We start from the raw sequence: 13,311 nt of genomic DNA on the forward strand, positions 1-13,311 counted from the left end.
AAAAATAAAAAATAAAAAATAAAGAATCTTAAGAGCTCACTGTGCACTGGACACTGTGCTAGAAATTCCCCTAGACCCTGTAGAGTGGAGGAGTTTGGGGAAAGCTTGTTCTATAGCAGACTTGCAGAGTAGTTCCCTAAATGTATGCACATACATGCGCACATGCGCACATGCAGTACATACTCTATTTTTAATCTAATAATACCTTGTCTTAGTCTACTAGAACACACATATTTTTTACCTGTGGAGGATGACATGGTAATTAAAGGTGTGAGGAAGAAATGGAACTGAATAAGAAACATGAAAAGGAGACAAGGTTGAAGTGCTGAGCAGCCACGATGGGGAGGGGATAATTCAAGTGTAGATGATTCAACATTGATGCTAATGCATTTTCAAAGCAAACATGTGGCATTTAGAGACAATCTGATGTTTGTGGTTCTCTGTGCACCTCTTACTAGCTTGAGGTAATCAAGAGTTGATTGTGTTCTAGCCTTCTGTTAGTCACCTAGCTAATCATAAAGTGTTCTACAAACTCTAGACAGAACAAACAACCCAATTAAAAAATGGGCAAAGGACTTGAATGGGTGTTTCTCTTAAGAAGATATGCAAATGGACAATAAGCAAATGCAAAAAGGCACAATATAACTAATCATTAGGGAAATGCATACCAAAACCAATGAGATACCAGTTTACACCTATTAGGATGGTTATTATTATTTTTTAAATAGCAGAAAATAACAAGCAATGACAAGAATTGGCAAGGATTCACAATCTACTGTGTGTGTGGCTGGTGGAAATGTAAAACGGTGCAGCAGCTGTGGAAAACGGTGTGGCAGTTCTGCACATTGAAACATAGGATTACCATATGATCCAGCAATTCCACTTCTGGGTATTTACCCAAAAGAATTAAAAGCAGGTCAGTTGTGGTGGTTCACGCCTGTAATCCCAGCACTTTGGGAGGCCAAGGCAGGCGGATCACTTGAGCCCAGCCGGGCGACAGTGTGAAACCCTGTCTCTACTAAACATACAAAAATTAGCTGGGCATGGTGGCGCACGCCTGTAATCCCAGCTACTCGGGAGGCTGAGGCAAGATAATCGTTTGAACCTGGCAGGCAGAGGTTGCAGTGAGCCAAGATCACGCCACTATACTCCAGCCTGGGCAACAGAGACTCCGTCCCAAAAAAAAAAAAAAAAATTGAAAGCAGGCACTCAAACAATTATTTGCACACTAATGTTCATAGCAGCATTATTCACAACAGCTAGGAGGTGAAAGCAACCCAAGTGTCTATCAACAGACTTAATGGATAAGAAAAAGGTAGTATATACATACACGGGCATATTATTCGGCCTTAAAAAGAAAGAAAATTCTGGCACATGCTACAATATGGATAAACCTGAAGGCATTATGCTAAATGAAAGAAACCAGCCACAAAAAAGCAAATACTCTATGATTCCACTCAAATGAGATACTTAGAGTAATCAAATTCCTAGACACGGAAAGTAGAAAGATGGTTGCTGGGGGCTGGGGACTGGGAGTGGTGAGGAGTTTTGATTAATGGATACAAAATTGTAGTTCAGGAAGGTTAAAACGTTCTGGAGATGGATGGAGGTGACGATTGCACAACAATAGGAAGGTATTTAATGCCACAGAACCATATACTCAAAAATGATTGAAATGGCACATTTTTAGTTATGTGTATTTAACCACATATTTTTAAAAAATGAAGTAGGAGACACAGTCCTGGCCTTTGAATTGTTCCTGCTTGTGAGTAGCTTATGCTTTGTCAGGAATTAGGTGCATTCTGGGTTTTTTTTTACTCTCCAAATTAAAACATAAAATGCAATATGTTAAAATCCTGTTTTAAGAAGCAGGCAGCTTCCATTTGGGGGAATAAAGAATGTGTATGTTGACTTTGAATTAGAAGAGAAGGAGAGTAACCCAACACATATTTGTGGATCTGAACCAGAGATGTGCTATAATTATTTATCTGAATAGAAAGGAGGCTGGGTGCGGTGGCTCACACCTGTAATCCCAGCACTTTGGGAGGGCCAAGACAGGCGGATCACCTGAGGTCAGGAGTTGCAAACCAGCCTGGCCAAAAGGTGAAACACTGTCTCTACTAAAAATACAAAAAAATTAGCCAGACGTGGTGGCACATGTCTCTAGTCCCAGCTACTCGGAAGACTGAGGCAGGAGGATCACTTGAGCCCTATGGAGATGAATGGTGGTTTGCATCAGATTGGAGATGGAGAAAAGTCATCATAATCTGTTTATATGTTGAAGCTACAGCCAACAGGATTGCCTGACAAAGTGGGTGATAGAAAGAGAAATGTATGGCTTAGGGCCTGAGACACGTGAGTGAAACAGCCATTTATAGATATGAGGAAGACGGTGGTAGAACAGGTGCAGGAGGGAAGTCCTATTCAGAAACTCTGTTTTGAACATGTACTCAATAACATGTAAATGGAGATGCCTAATAGGCAGTCGATCAACCACAGGAGTCACAAAAGAGTTCTGGAGTAGAGTCAAGGAGAGCATCAAGGAAGTGAGTCTAGATAGGGAGCAGGACCCAGGGCTGGGCCGGGCATTCCGGCTTTGAGAGGTCAAGGACAAGAGGAGGAATCCAGGAAGGATACTGTTGAGGAGCAGCCAGTGAGCTAGAAAGAAAACCGGAGGTTGTAGAGAACTGGAAGCCAAATGATTTTCAGTAGAACACTGCCTTGCTGTGAAGAAGACTAGAGCTGGTCAAACCCCAGGTGGGGGTTGGGTCAAGGCTGCTGCAAAATGGGCATCCTTGGATTTGCCTTCTTAACACTCTAAGAGGATTGATAGGCTTCAAGACCATCATCCCCTCAAGATAAATGTCTTTAGTGCTTCCCCCTAGACACTCTGAATTCAATTAGTTTAATTAGAAAACAAGTAAAGAGGAATTATCTTAATATAGCTTTGCTCCTAACAACTCAAAAAAGTCCATTTATTTGGCAGAAATCCAAGTTCCCTCTTTTGTTTATATATTCTGAGATAATGATGTAAATTTTCATTTTTGAGTAAAAAGTTAGACATCTCTCGCTGCATCAATCATGGTTTTGTTTTAGTTTTAATAATAAATAATAATGATAAACACTTCCTGATTTCCTCATTTTTAATGAGGTAGGAGCAGTAATGTGCTAGTAATGTTTAAACATCATTTAGTTTTTAAGTTGAGAGGGGGACTGTCTGATTTTTAGTGTTTGCCAATTGCTGTGGTGAAATTACTACCACTATGGCTGATTTCAAGCTACTAAGGTGAATCACTAAACTCGGAACTGGGAAGATGCTAACCATAAGTTCTTACAAGCCAGAAGGGGCTGATTCCAGCACACCAATGGGTAGCAGTATTAGCTGTTTGCCAAAAATCCCTGTAAATCTATTGCCAAGGGAATTTTTCCTCCTACAGTGAGGCTACTTGAACTTACATCAGTTGTAAAAGCAAGCTCAGAACCAAGATAATTGGGTTGGTAAATGATGGGGGAGTTGTGTGAAGAGTAACTTCATTGTGTTTGTACAACAAATATATTCCTCCACAATTCATGCAGTGACTTTCTCTAACTATAAGCCTGGGGCATCTGAGTGTAACAGCCTGAGAGCTCAGTATGGTGGTGCTAATGCCAGAGTGCCCAGTGGACAGCCTGGGAGTCTGGGACCTGGCTCCAGTCCAAGCCCTAGTACAAACATTCTGTCTCACCTTGGGCTAACTGCTTAATTTCTCTGGGCCCACACATTTTCACATCTAAAATGTTAAAATGGGGACTAGAAATAAGAGAACAGAACAGATAATAATCAAAGTTCCTTTTCTAAATCTTCAATATATGATCCCCTGAAATAACAGGAAACTAAGTGGGAGGGCAGTTTTAAGTGATGTTGTTTCCAAAAACATCATAATTGGGGAACAATGGAAATTCCCAAGGAGGAGACTTCTTGCTAATTGCTGGATGGTCTGCAGAGAGCTGTGGTCCCTATTAGGTGAAAGGAAGGCTTTCATACAGGGTATTACTGCTCAGAAACAACAGCTCCCAACTGCCCTTCATTTCATCTTGTGATGAGATGAAATGTTTGCTTCCATATGCCCATCTGAGAGGGCTCTCAATTCAACCCAAAATGTCTACATGAGGCCCATCTCTTTGTTGGTTTATGGTATTTCAGCCATGACTACTATTCACTGTACAATCCTTATATCAACATTTGCTTCAATCTAGTCTGAAAATGCTAGAGAATATCCAGATTGACATAGTAAGAGGTAAACTACTATACAGGAAACGTCTTTATCATCTGTGTCAAGGTCATATACTGAAAGTGGCCAAGGATATTCATTGTTAGTTGCCCACATGTAAAAATGGGGTTCTGGTAGGCACCTCTAAGAACATTTTTCTGATATACCTTCTGGGTTGCTTCAAGTAGCTAATATTTCATAAATGAGGGAGATCTGGTAGTGAGAGATGAACAAGCATAGTGTATTTTATCTCTGGATGCAATGTCAGTGTCAAAAAGAGCTTAGCTATTGATATTTTTGCGACCATTGCCAGCAACTCGCCCATGATATGCAATGTATAATACGATATAGGGGAGAATTCACAGCATCAAAGGCCAGTGCTGAAAAAATATATTTTAGATGCTTAAAAATATATAGTTTACAAACCACTGAGAGTGATTTGAAACTCAGAACAGGGAAAATTCCCTAAACTTCATGAGACAGCCTTGGAAAGTTGAATGGTATACTTATTTATTTATTTTTTTTAGCAAATCTGTAACCATCTTACATAACTTAATAAATTATAGGCTATCCATCATACCTTTCTCATCCCCATATCACTCTGAACTATATTATTCCTGTTACCCTTGACTCCCAAATTTTCTTGCTTTAATTTATCTGCTGGTTCTCTTATGGCCACTGGAGAATTAATGGTGCACGTTAATACGCATACCTTGTTGGGGGTAGCACACGTGGTGGGGAGATGGATGCATTCCTGAGTAAAACACCTAGGTTCAGATCTTGGCTCTACTTGAAACCAGCTGTGTGACCTTGGACATGTTACATAACCTCTCTGTATTTCAGTTTCCTTATTTGTAAAGTAGGGATAATAATAGTGTCTACCGGCCAGGTGCAGTGGCTCAAGCCTGTAATCCCAGCATTTTTGGAGGCTAAGGCAGGAACATTGCTTGAGCCCAGGAGCTAAAGACCAGCCTAGGCAACATGGCAAAAACCCATTTCTACAAAAAAAAAAAAATACAAAAATTAGCTGGATGTGATGGCATGCACCTGTAGTCCCAGCTTTGCAGGAAGCTGAGGTGGGAGGATGCTTGAGCTCAAGAAGTTGAGGCTGCAGTGAGCTGTGATCATGCTACTGCACTCCAGCCTGGGCAACAGAGCCAGACTCTGTCTCTAATAATAATAATAATAATAGCAGTGTCTTGAGGCCACAGTGAGCTGTGATCATGCCACTGCACTCCAGCCTGGGCAACAGAGCCAGACTCTGTGTCTAATAATAATAATAATAATAATAACAGCATCTATATCATAGGATTATTGTAAGTACTAAATTGGGTAATTCATGTGAAATAATACTCAAAAGTGTATGGCATATACCTGTTGACATATACTTAGTATTCAATAAATAGTAGCTCTTGTATGTATTCTTAACTCTTGACAATTGAATTTGTTGAACTTCAGTGTGTGTGTATGGTATGTGTGCATGTTTTAGTGATTATATGAGTTGTGTTTTGCTCTGGCTAAAACTAAAAGTAAGTTGCCTTTCTTGCACATGTATGAGCTAGTGGGAGGAGGAGGTCCTCGAGTGTGGCATGACACAAGGGGAGTTATTCCAGGATTAAAATACATCTGCTATGGGGACAATCTACATGCAGACAATCAAGTTGGTTTGATACGCTTTATGAATTGATATCTCATAGGCCTTTCCACAGACACTTTCACCCTAAGGTAAAACATCACTGAGAGGTGAAATGACTAGAGGCTGTGGCCAAATGTCCTTAATTCACTGGTCTCCCTCTCCTTTTCCGTCCAGTGCATGGGGATATGCATGTCTCCTCTGTGTTGTAGGTGACACTGTTCATGCAGAATACTTCCAGAAATTGGACCTTCTCCATACATCCACGATCAAGGAGCCGCTTTATACCACAACTTCCTCACTTTTGGAAATGTGTGTCTCCCAACCATCCCAAGTTTAATGGGGTTTTAGCTGTGTTTAAGGTTGGCTGTAGGTGGGGGATGGAAGGAGGGGGTTTCTTTGATCCATCTGATGAATTAATGAATTAACCAGAGGTGGGGTTCAGAAGCCAGGCTTCTTACTGTTGCTGAAGCAGGGCTGATTATGAGCTAGCCTAACTGCTGGAAAAATGCAGCTTCATGCTAGAAGAATTAGGGACATGGCCCAGTCCATTCATCTTCCCTAATCGAGTTCTTGGGAAATACACACGTAGATTAGCCCCTAACAATGACCCCCGGCTGATTGCTTGGAGTACCCTCCGCCGTGCCCACAATGGTACTGACTAGCTCTTTATGTCCTGCACAAAGGAAGCCCCAACTCCCCCTTGTCCTCCTCTGCCCTGTCTCCCCCACCCCCATCACCATCACCCCTGCCCTCGCCAGTGGCTGTTGAAGTCTTTTCTGCTTTTCTCCCCAGACTCTGAAATAAACAGTAAATAAAAGCTAACCTCACCTGGACTTATTAGGAGGAGCTGGGCAGTTTCAGAGGAATTAACTTTGGAAAACAAGGCCATAAACCCCTTAGCAGCGTGTGGGCAGGAGCTTAAGAAAACGCTGCCAATCTTTGTTTAGCGGTGATTATCAAGATCAATTTAATATTGGGAAGTTTGCATAAAAAGCATTCTCGGTCAGAGGGGAAACAACAAATACCAATTAATTATCCCCATGGCTGCCCTCTGCTCACCAGCACCTCAGCACGTCAGCCACCTGGTCTGTGTAACTGGCAGTCAGACCTTATCGGGTGCCACCAGGCCATTTATGGGGTCTAGAAAGGTGGAGGAGGGGCGGAGGAGGAGGCAAAGCCTGGTCTGTCAGGGGACTCTCCAGAGGGTTTGTTAATTTGCCCTGGATGCCAGTGCCCAAAGCCCACTCTCTATAGGGTCTGACTTTATTTCTTCTGGGAGCTAAACGGCTTCTACCTCCGCCTCTTAGGTGCAGAATTCAGTCTCAGGGAAGGATTAAAGACAGACTGCAGGCTAAGATGGGCTTTGATTGTTTTCAAAAAGATCACACTCTACAACAATAATTACAAATGAGTGGCAGGCAGAAAACACTGGACAAGGAGTCAGTGGCCTGAGTTCTAGTCCTTACCCCTCCACTTAATAGCTGTATCACTTTGAGCCTCAGTTTCCTCTTCTGTAAAATGGGGACCAATATATCTGTCCTGCTCACCTCACAAGGTTGTGAAGATCAGATGATATGAAGAAAGTGAGAAGATTCTGAAAACTACAAAGCAACATGTTGAGAGAATTGCTTGAGCCCGGGAGCTCCAGGCTGCAGTGAGCCACCATCACGCCACTGCACTCCAGCCTGGGCGACAGAGAGGGACCCTGTGTCTAAAATAAACAAACAAACAAATAATAAATACATAAATAAAAGTGATATGTGAACACTGTAAAGTGCTATTAACTTTCATTAATTTAGCTTTTTTCTTAAAATAAAAACTAATTTCTGACTTGAATTAGTTCAGTTTCTATCTCCTGCAGTCACATGCTTGCCCTTATTTTGGTTTGCCTTTATATAGTTTTATGAAAAACAGATACGCCCATCACGGGGAATTAACCACTGAATGATCCTTGAGGAACTGGCTTGTCCTCGGCAAATATCCTTCTAACATCAATTTAAAGGTGGAGGATCTGAGGGTATGTGTTTTCCCTCTTCCTTTGTCTTGTCTTCCAGACTGGATGTTAAACTCCACCAGGCTAACGGCCCTGGCCTTTCCCAATTTGTTAGATGCCCATGACCTGGCCCTGGACGGTTGCCTTGCCCTCTAGAGGGACGCAGCAAACGCTTGTCTGAACGTAAGCGGGATAAAGAAGACGCCCCTGCTGCCGAGATCTGAGCGCCTACTGAAAAGGAGATTTTAGGGATGTTGTCCTCTAGGTTCTTGAGCTTTCATAGGAAAGCATTTTAATTCACGGTTCAGGCCACCAGCTCAGGGAAGGCCAAGCGCCCTTCTCGGGTCTCGCCTCAGATTTGAGGGGTGCGATGTTCACAGCGCCATTGTCCATCCGCAATGCAGCAGGTGAAACACACTCACCCTATCAAATCATCTTTCCGAGTGGTCGATCAGTCGCTGTGGGCCACGGAAGCCTCGAGGGGGTCCAAAGGAGAAAGAACTGCAAGCCTGCAAGCCGATTACTCCTGAACCCTCGGAGAGGCGCGGGGCCTTCTCCCGGGGAGAAGGTCCTTCCCCAGTCAGTTCTGGGCCATATCCTTGGTCCGGAGAAGTGTTGGAGGGAGGTGGGAGTGCGACACCGCTGTAACTTCAGTAAAGGATCCCGCCCTCCCCGCAGGACAGTGGGTGAGAGCGAGGAATTCCTGGTGGGTCTCCTGCGGGACCTAAGCCCGGCTGCACATCCGACTCCGGGCTCCCAGTCTCCTGCTGGGCAATCGGGCGCTAGAGATCACCGGACTTGCGTACAGAAATGGCCCTGGGGTTAGCGCTGGGGGCAGGGAGGAGGGCTGCCGGCGCTCAAGTCCGAGGGGACTGGGAGGAGTCAAAACAAATGTAGACGGACAAACTAAACGCGAGGTCTGGGACTTCGTACAACCGAGCCAAGGAAGGAGTGGGTCCAGAAAAGGGAGACAGCGAGGGGAAATTCAAACTGGAACTAGTGCGGGGCTGGGAAGCCTTCGGCTGGGCCTCCGCGCTTCCAGGGGACGCAGGTCAGGGTGGCGGCCCCGCCGAGGTGAGCCAGAGCGGGCGAGACGGGCGAGTCTGAAGTTGGGACGGGGTGCGTCCAAGGAGCCAGGTGACCCCTAGGGGTTAGTCTGAAGTGAGAGGGCAAGCCCAAGGTACAGGGAGACAAGGGGAGAGATGAGCCCAAGGGCGTCGGCCCCACTGAGGCAGGACTAGGGGTGCGCCGCGATCAGGTTCCCCGGCGTATCAAGCATCGCGCCGCCGATCCCCCGAGTGTGTTTGTAAAGCTTAAAACGGATCAAGAGGTGGGAGGGGAATGTTCCTAGTGCTGGGGGTGGCCAAGAGAGGACCCTGTGGCTGGTCCGGGCAAGGACACGCCCCTCTGTGGAGGGAGGGGCCTAGAGAAGGGGCTGGGTCCCGGGCGATAGCTGCGGAGCCGAGGGCCAGTTGGCTCCCCGCCTTTAGCTCCAAGAGCTCCAGCTACCCCGAGCCCGAACTTCCGACTTCTGGGACTAAGGCGGCAGCGGGCTGAGCGCTCGGCCACCCCCAGCGTGCGCAGCTCGGGTGGGCTTCGCCCGCAGAGCTTAACTTAGGGTCCGGACCCCTCGGGTTGCACCGCCACACTGGGAAAGAGCCGGCTTCGAGCCTCTCCTCTCTGTCTCCAAAGCGCCCTCCCGCCTCCCGGCGCCCCCCATGCACCTGCCGGGCTGCGCGCCAGCCATGGCCGACGGGAGCTTCTCGCTGGCGGGCCACCTGCTCCGCAGCCCGGGAGGGAGCACCTCGCGATTGCACAGCATCGAGGCCATCCTGGGGTTTACCAAGGACGACGGGATCCTCGGCACCTTCCCCGCGGAGCGGGGTGCCCGGGGCGCGAAGGAGCGGGATAGGAGGCTGGGCGCGCGGCCCGCCTGCCCCAAGGCGCCCGAGGGAGGCACCGAGCCCTCCCCGCCGCCAGCCCCGGCGCCGGCCCCAGAGTACGAAGGTGAGTGCTCACCCCTGGCTGTGCGAGGCCCTTTGGGCGCCCGAGTTTAGGAGTTTGCCAGACGAGAGTGTCCCTTCCTTAACTTTTATTAAGGCACCTGGGCGCGGGGTTGGGGACTCTGTTTATGGCGGGAGCTTCCAATTTGCATTCAGAGAAAGCTTAGGACCCCATTGCCGCCCTCACCCCGGACCTCTCCGGGCCATCTCGGAGCCCGCAGGCGGGCTGGCCAGCGCCCACGGAGAGGAGGGGTCGCCCCAAGGGTGTTCTGGGGAGTGTATCTGACCCTCCCGGGCCTCGTCGCCCCAGGCCCTCGCCCCTACTGCCCCAAGGAGCCCGGGGAGGCACGGCCGAGCCCAGGACTGCCCGTCGGGCCAGCCACCGGCGAAGCGAAACTGTCAGAGGAGGAACAGCCCAAGAAAAAGCACCGGCGGAATCGCACGACTTTCACCACGTACCAGCTGCATGAGCTGGAGCGCGCGTTCGAGAAGTCCCACTACCCGGACGTGTACAGCCGCGAGGAGCTGGCCGGCAAGGTCAACCTACCCGAGGTCCGGGTCCAGGTAAAAAGCCCAGGTTGAGAAACTGGGATCCGGGAGGGCCCGAGGCCCAAACTGCAGCCAATGCTTCACGGAATTCACGGGCATTCACGCATTTATTACTGTCCTTCCTCGACTTGGCACGCCCAGAGTCCCAAGGGAGAGGCACAGCTCTTCGATGTTCCCTGTGCACCACCCTTCAAGTAGTATGTTCCTGTTTGTAGTAAGAGCTCCCCTTTGGTGGTTTCCCTCTTTTAAGCTAAAAAGAGAAGAAGGGAATGACTTGCAAGATGAAGAAGCCAACAGCTCATTAGACATAGCCAGGAAGGGGTTGGGGATTGCTGTGTGGAAAGGGAATGCAGGTAGGGATCGAAGGTGACAAGATTGGGGCCGCAAATGCTACCCTCGTCACTAACTGCGTATACTGAGTTGAAAACGAAAATCCTGTTTCCTTGCAAAGGGCCTGGCACCTCGCAGTTGAAACTTTGGTCGGATTTGTTTAAGAAACTGACTTTTCCTTTTCTGGTGCACATCCAACCAAACTTCTCGCTGCAAAGGCCTTTTCTTTTTATTGTAAAGAGGTTTTCGCTTTAATTAAAGCTGAATTATCTTTAATCCCTGATCATTAAAATATTTGAAAGCCTTAAATATTTGCTAGTCATCTGTGAAAAATCTGGGAGGATTTCCAAATTGGGAGAGTTTACAGAGGGCTGAAAGACAGACATTGGGAACAAATTTCACTGCATCTGAAAGGCAGTGGAACTAAGATGGGATTTTTGTGTGTGTCTAATAAGTTAGATTTCCAGGAAATGAGAATACTCAAGTGTTCGGAGCTTTTATCCATGTCTTAAAAGTAAAAGAGGACAAGCTGCTGCCTTTTTTTTTTTTTTTCTCTGCTTAGTTTAAGAGTTGAAAGTAATGAGTAAAAGTCATGGCTTAAAAAAATATAATTCCCTAATGTGACTTGGGATTAACCAGCAAGGACAGTTCAATGTCTCCTAATTTGGGGCAGTAAAGCTGCAATGATTTCACTGAAGGGATGGAAATTTTAGCACCTGCTTTCAAGAAAGGAAAGATGGGAGAGGGAACGAATACAAGAGAAAGAAGACAGGCAAAGCCTCCCAGTACCCTACAGAATTCAAGCAAAGCAGACTCAGCTCCCTGGGGACCTGAGCCCACCTGCATCCTCCCTCATTACTCGTTCAGAGGTTTTGGCTTCTTCTCTAAGTTGTGAGATTCTTGAGAACAGTGTCTGTGACTTCTTTGTGACCACAGGGCCAGCACAGCACCCAGCATATGGCCATTCTTAACACATGACTATGATGTAATCAGATGGTAGAGATACTAGGCAGGATCTCCCGCACTGAGGGCAGCAGTAGAGCATTGCCATAACCGACCTCAATCCTTCTGTCTATAACCGGGGACACTGGATCTGAAGGCTACAGCTGACAGACAGGGAAGCTGAGGAGGTGGTGGGACAGGATCCCTCACCAAAATCAGTGTTTCTTTTCACTACTGTTGGCAAATATCTAATATTTAAGGAAGACTTGAGGCCTTAGATATGCAGCTGAATCTTTTCTGGGATGCTACAGTGTACTTACACTTTTGTTGTTTCTCTTTTTTTCCCTAATTACAACCTCTCACACACTTGCCCTGCGGTGCTTAGGTGCTGAATTGCTGTTCTTTCAGCTGTCCTAGGGAGTCCCCCGCCTTTATTGACTGAAAACTACTTTCTCCCTTCTGAGGTTGTGACAATCTCCCTATTTCCCTTCATAAATATAGCACTAAAGCCACCAGTTTGGCTGAAGTTCTTTTGTGTTCTCTACTAAATGGATTCTCTGTCTTGCCTATGAAGGTGGAACTGGTAGTAAAAATGTAATTACACATTTTCCAGCGCTTTTATCAAATCAGTAATGAAGTTTCATTGGAAGAAACCCGACGTTACTCTTGGCAAGAACTTTGTATATGTAAAGAAGAAGAAGCAAAAAACCTTGTCATTGAGCTAAGGTCTTAGGGTAATATCAAAATTAGCTTTGTAATGTAAAAGTAGATATAATAGACTGGAATGATTATACCCCTTGAAAGTAATAAGAAACAGCAGAAATAGTAAGCAGATATTAATTAACTAAAAATGAAAATATTAAAGCAGCAATTCAAATATGCTTGGGGCAAAATAAACCCCACTTGCTCCTATCTAGTTATCATAACCAGTAATCCGTGAAAATACGTGAATTTTAATCCCCATTCTCGCCAGTTACTCTGCTTAACAATATTTATTTATACCTGTATTTAGAGACAAAGGGTAGGTAAAGCAGAGAAAGTCTGAGACCAAACTACAGCAACTTAGAGCTGTACTATACAGGGAAGAAGCAAGTCTAAACTGTTAGGAGGGGCTGCCAACCAGCAGGTCACAGAAAATTGGTGAGATCTCATTTCAAAGTTCTACGATCCGATTGCAGAGTTAAATTCACTTTTTTCCTGAGCTCCTGCTCTGTACTAGGATTTGGAAACAGATACAACCACAGTTATGGATGAGATAAGCAGAGAAAAGGGTGGGACGCCGCGGAGGACTAGGATGGGAAAAAAAAAAAAAAAAAAAAAAAAAAGAAAGAAAAGAAAAGAAAAAGAAAAAAAAAAGGTGGAAAAGAAAAGAGAATGCTAGGTGGGAGGAGTCGGAGTGGGTGGAAGGAAGAAGATCCGGGCCCCCGCTCGGCAGGTGCCTAACAGTTGCGCCCCTAGTTTTATTTGAGGAGGAGGGAGTGGAACCTGCCGGGCTGAATGGGCTCAGGGTTGGGGACGCGGCCTCAGCCTCCGATGCCTCCCGACAGCCCCTGTACTCTCTCCTGCAGGTGTGGTTCCAGAACCGACGGGCTAAGTGGCGGCGGCAGG

The 13,311-nt window shown here is 46.2% G+C and overlaps 1 protein-coding gene across 1 annotated transcript in view; it reads left to right on the forward strand.

The window, feature by feature from the left end:
* Positions 1–8,734: 8,734 nt before the first annotated feature.
* The window catches only part of RAX (retina and anterior neural fold homeobox), a 5,548-nt gene continuing 971 nt past the window's right edge, over positions 8,735–13,311 (forward strand). The window contains exons 1-4 of the mRNA XM_011971742.1: positions 8,735–8,953; positions 9,572–9,886; positions 10,193–10,446; positions 10,682–10,784. Coding sequence (XP_011827132.1) covers positions 9,598–9,886; positions 10,193–10,446; positions 10,682–10,784 — 646 coding nt within the window. The 5' untranslated portion in view covers positions 8,735–8,953; positions 9,572–9,597. The remainder of the gene's footprint in view (positions 8,954–9,571; positions 9,887–10,192; positions 10,447–10,681; positions 10,785–13,311) is intronic.

This window comes from Mandrillus leucophaeus, unplaced genomic scaffold (genome assembly GCF_000951045.1).
Source record: "Mandrillus leucophaeus isolate KB7577 unplaced genomic scaffold, Mleu.le_1.0 Scaffold124, whole genome shotgun sequence".
Taxonomy (NCBI): Eukaryota; Metazoa; Chordata; class Mammalia; order Primates; family Cercopithecidae; genus Mandrillus; species Mandrillus leucophaeus.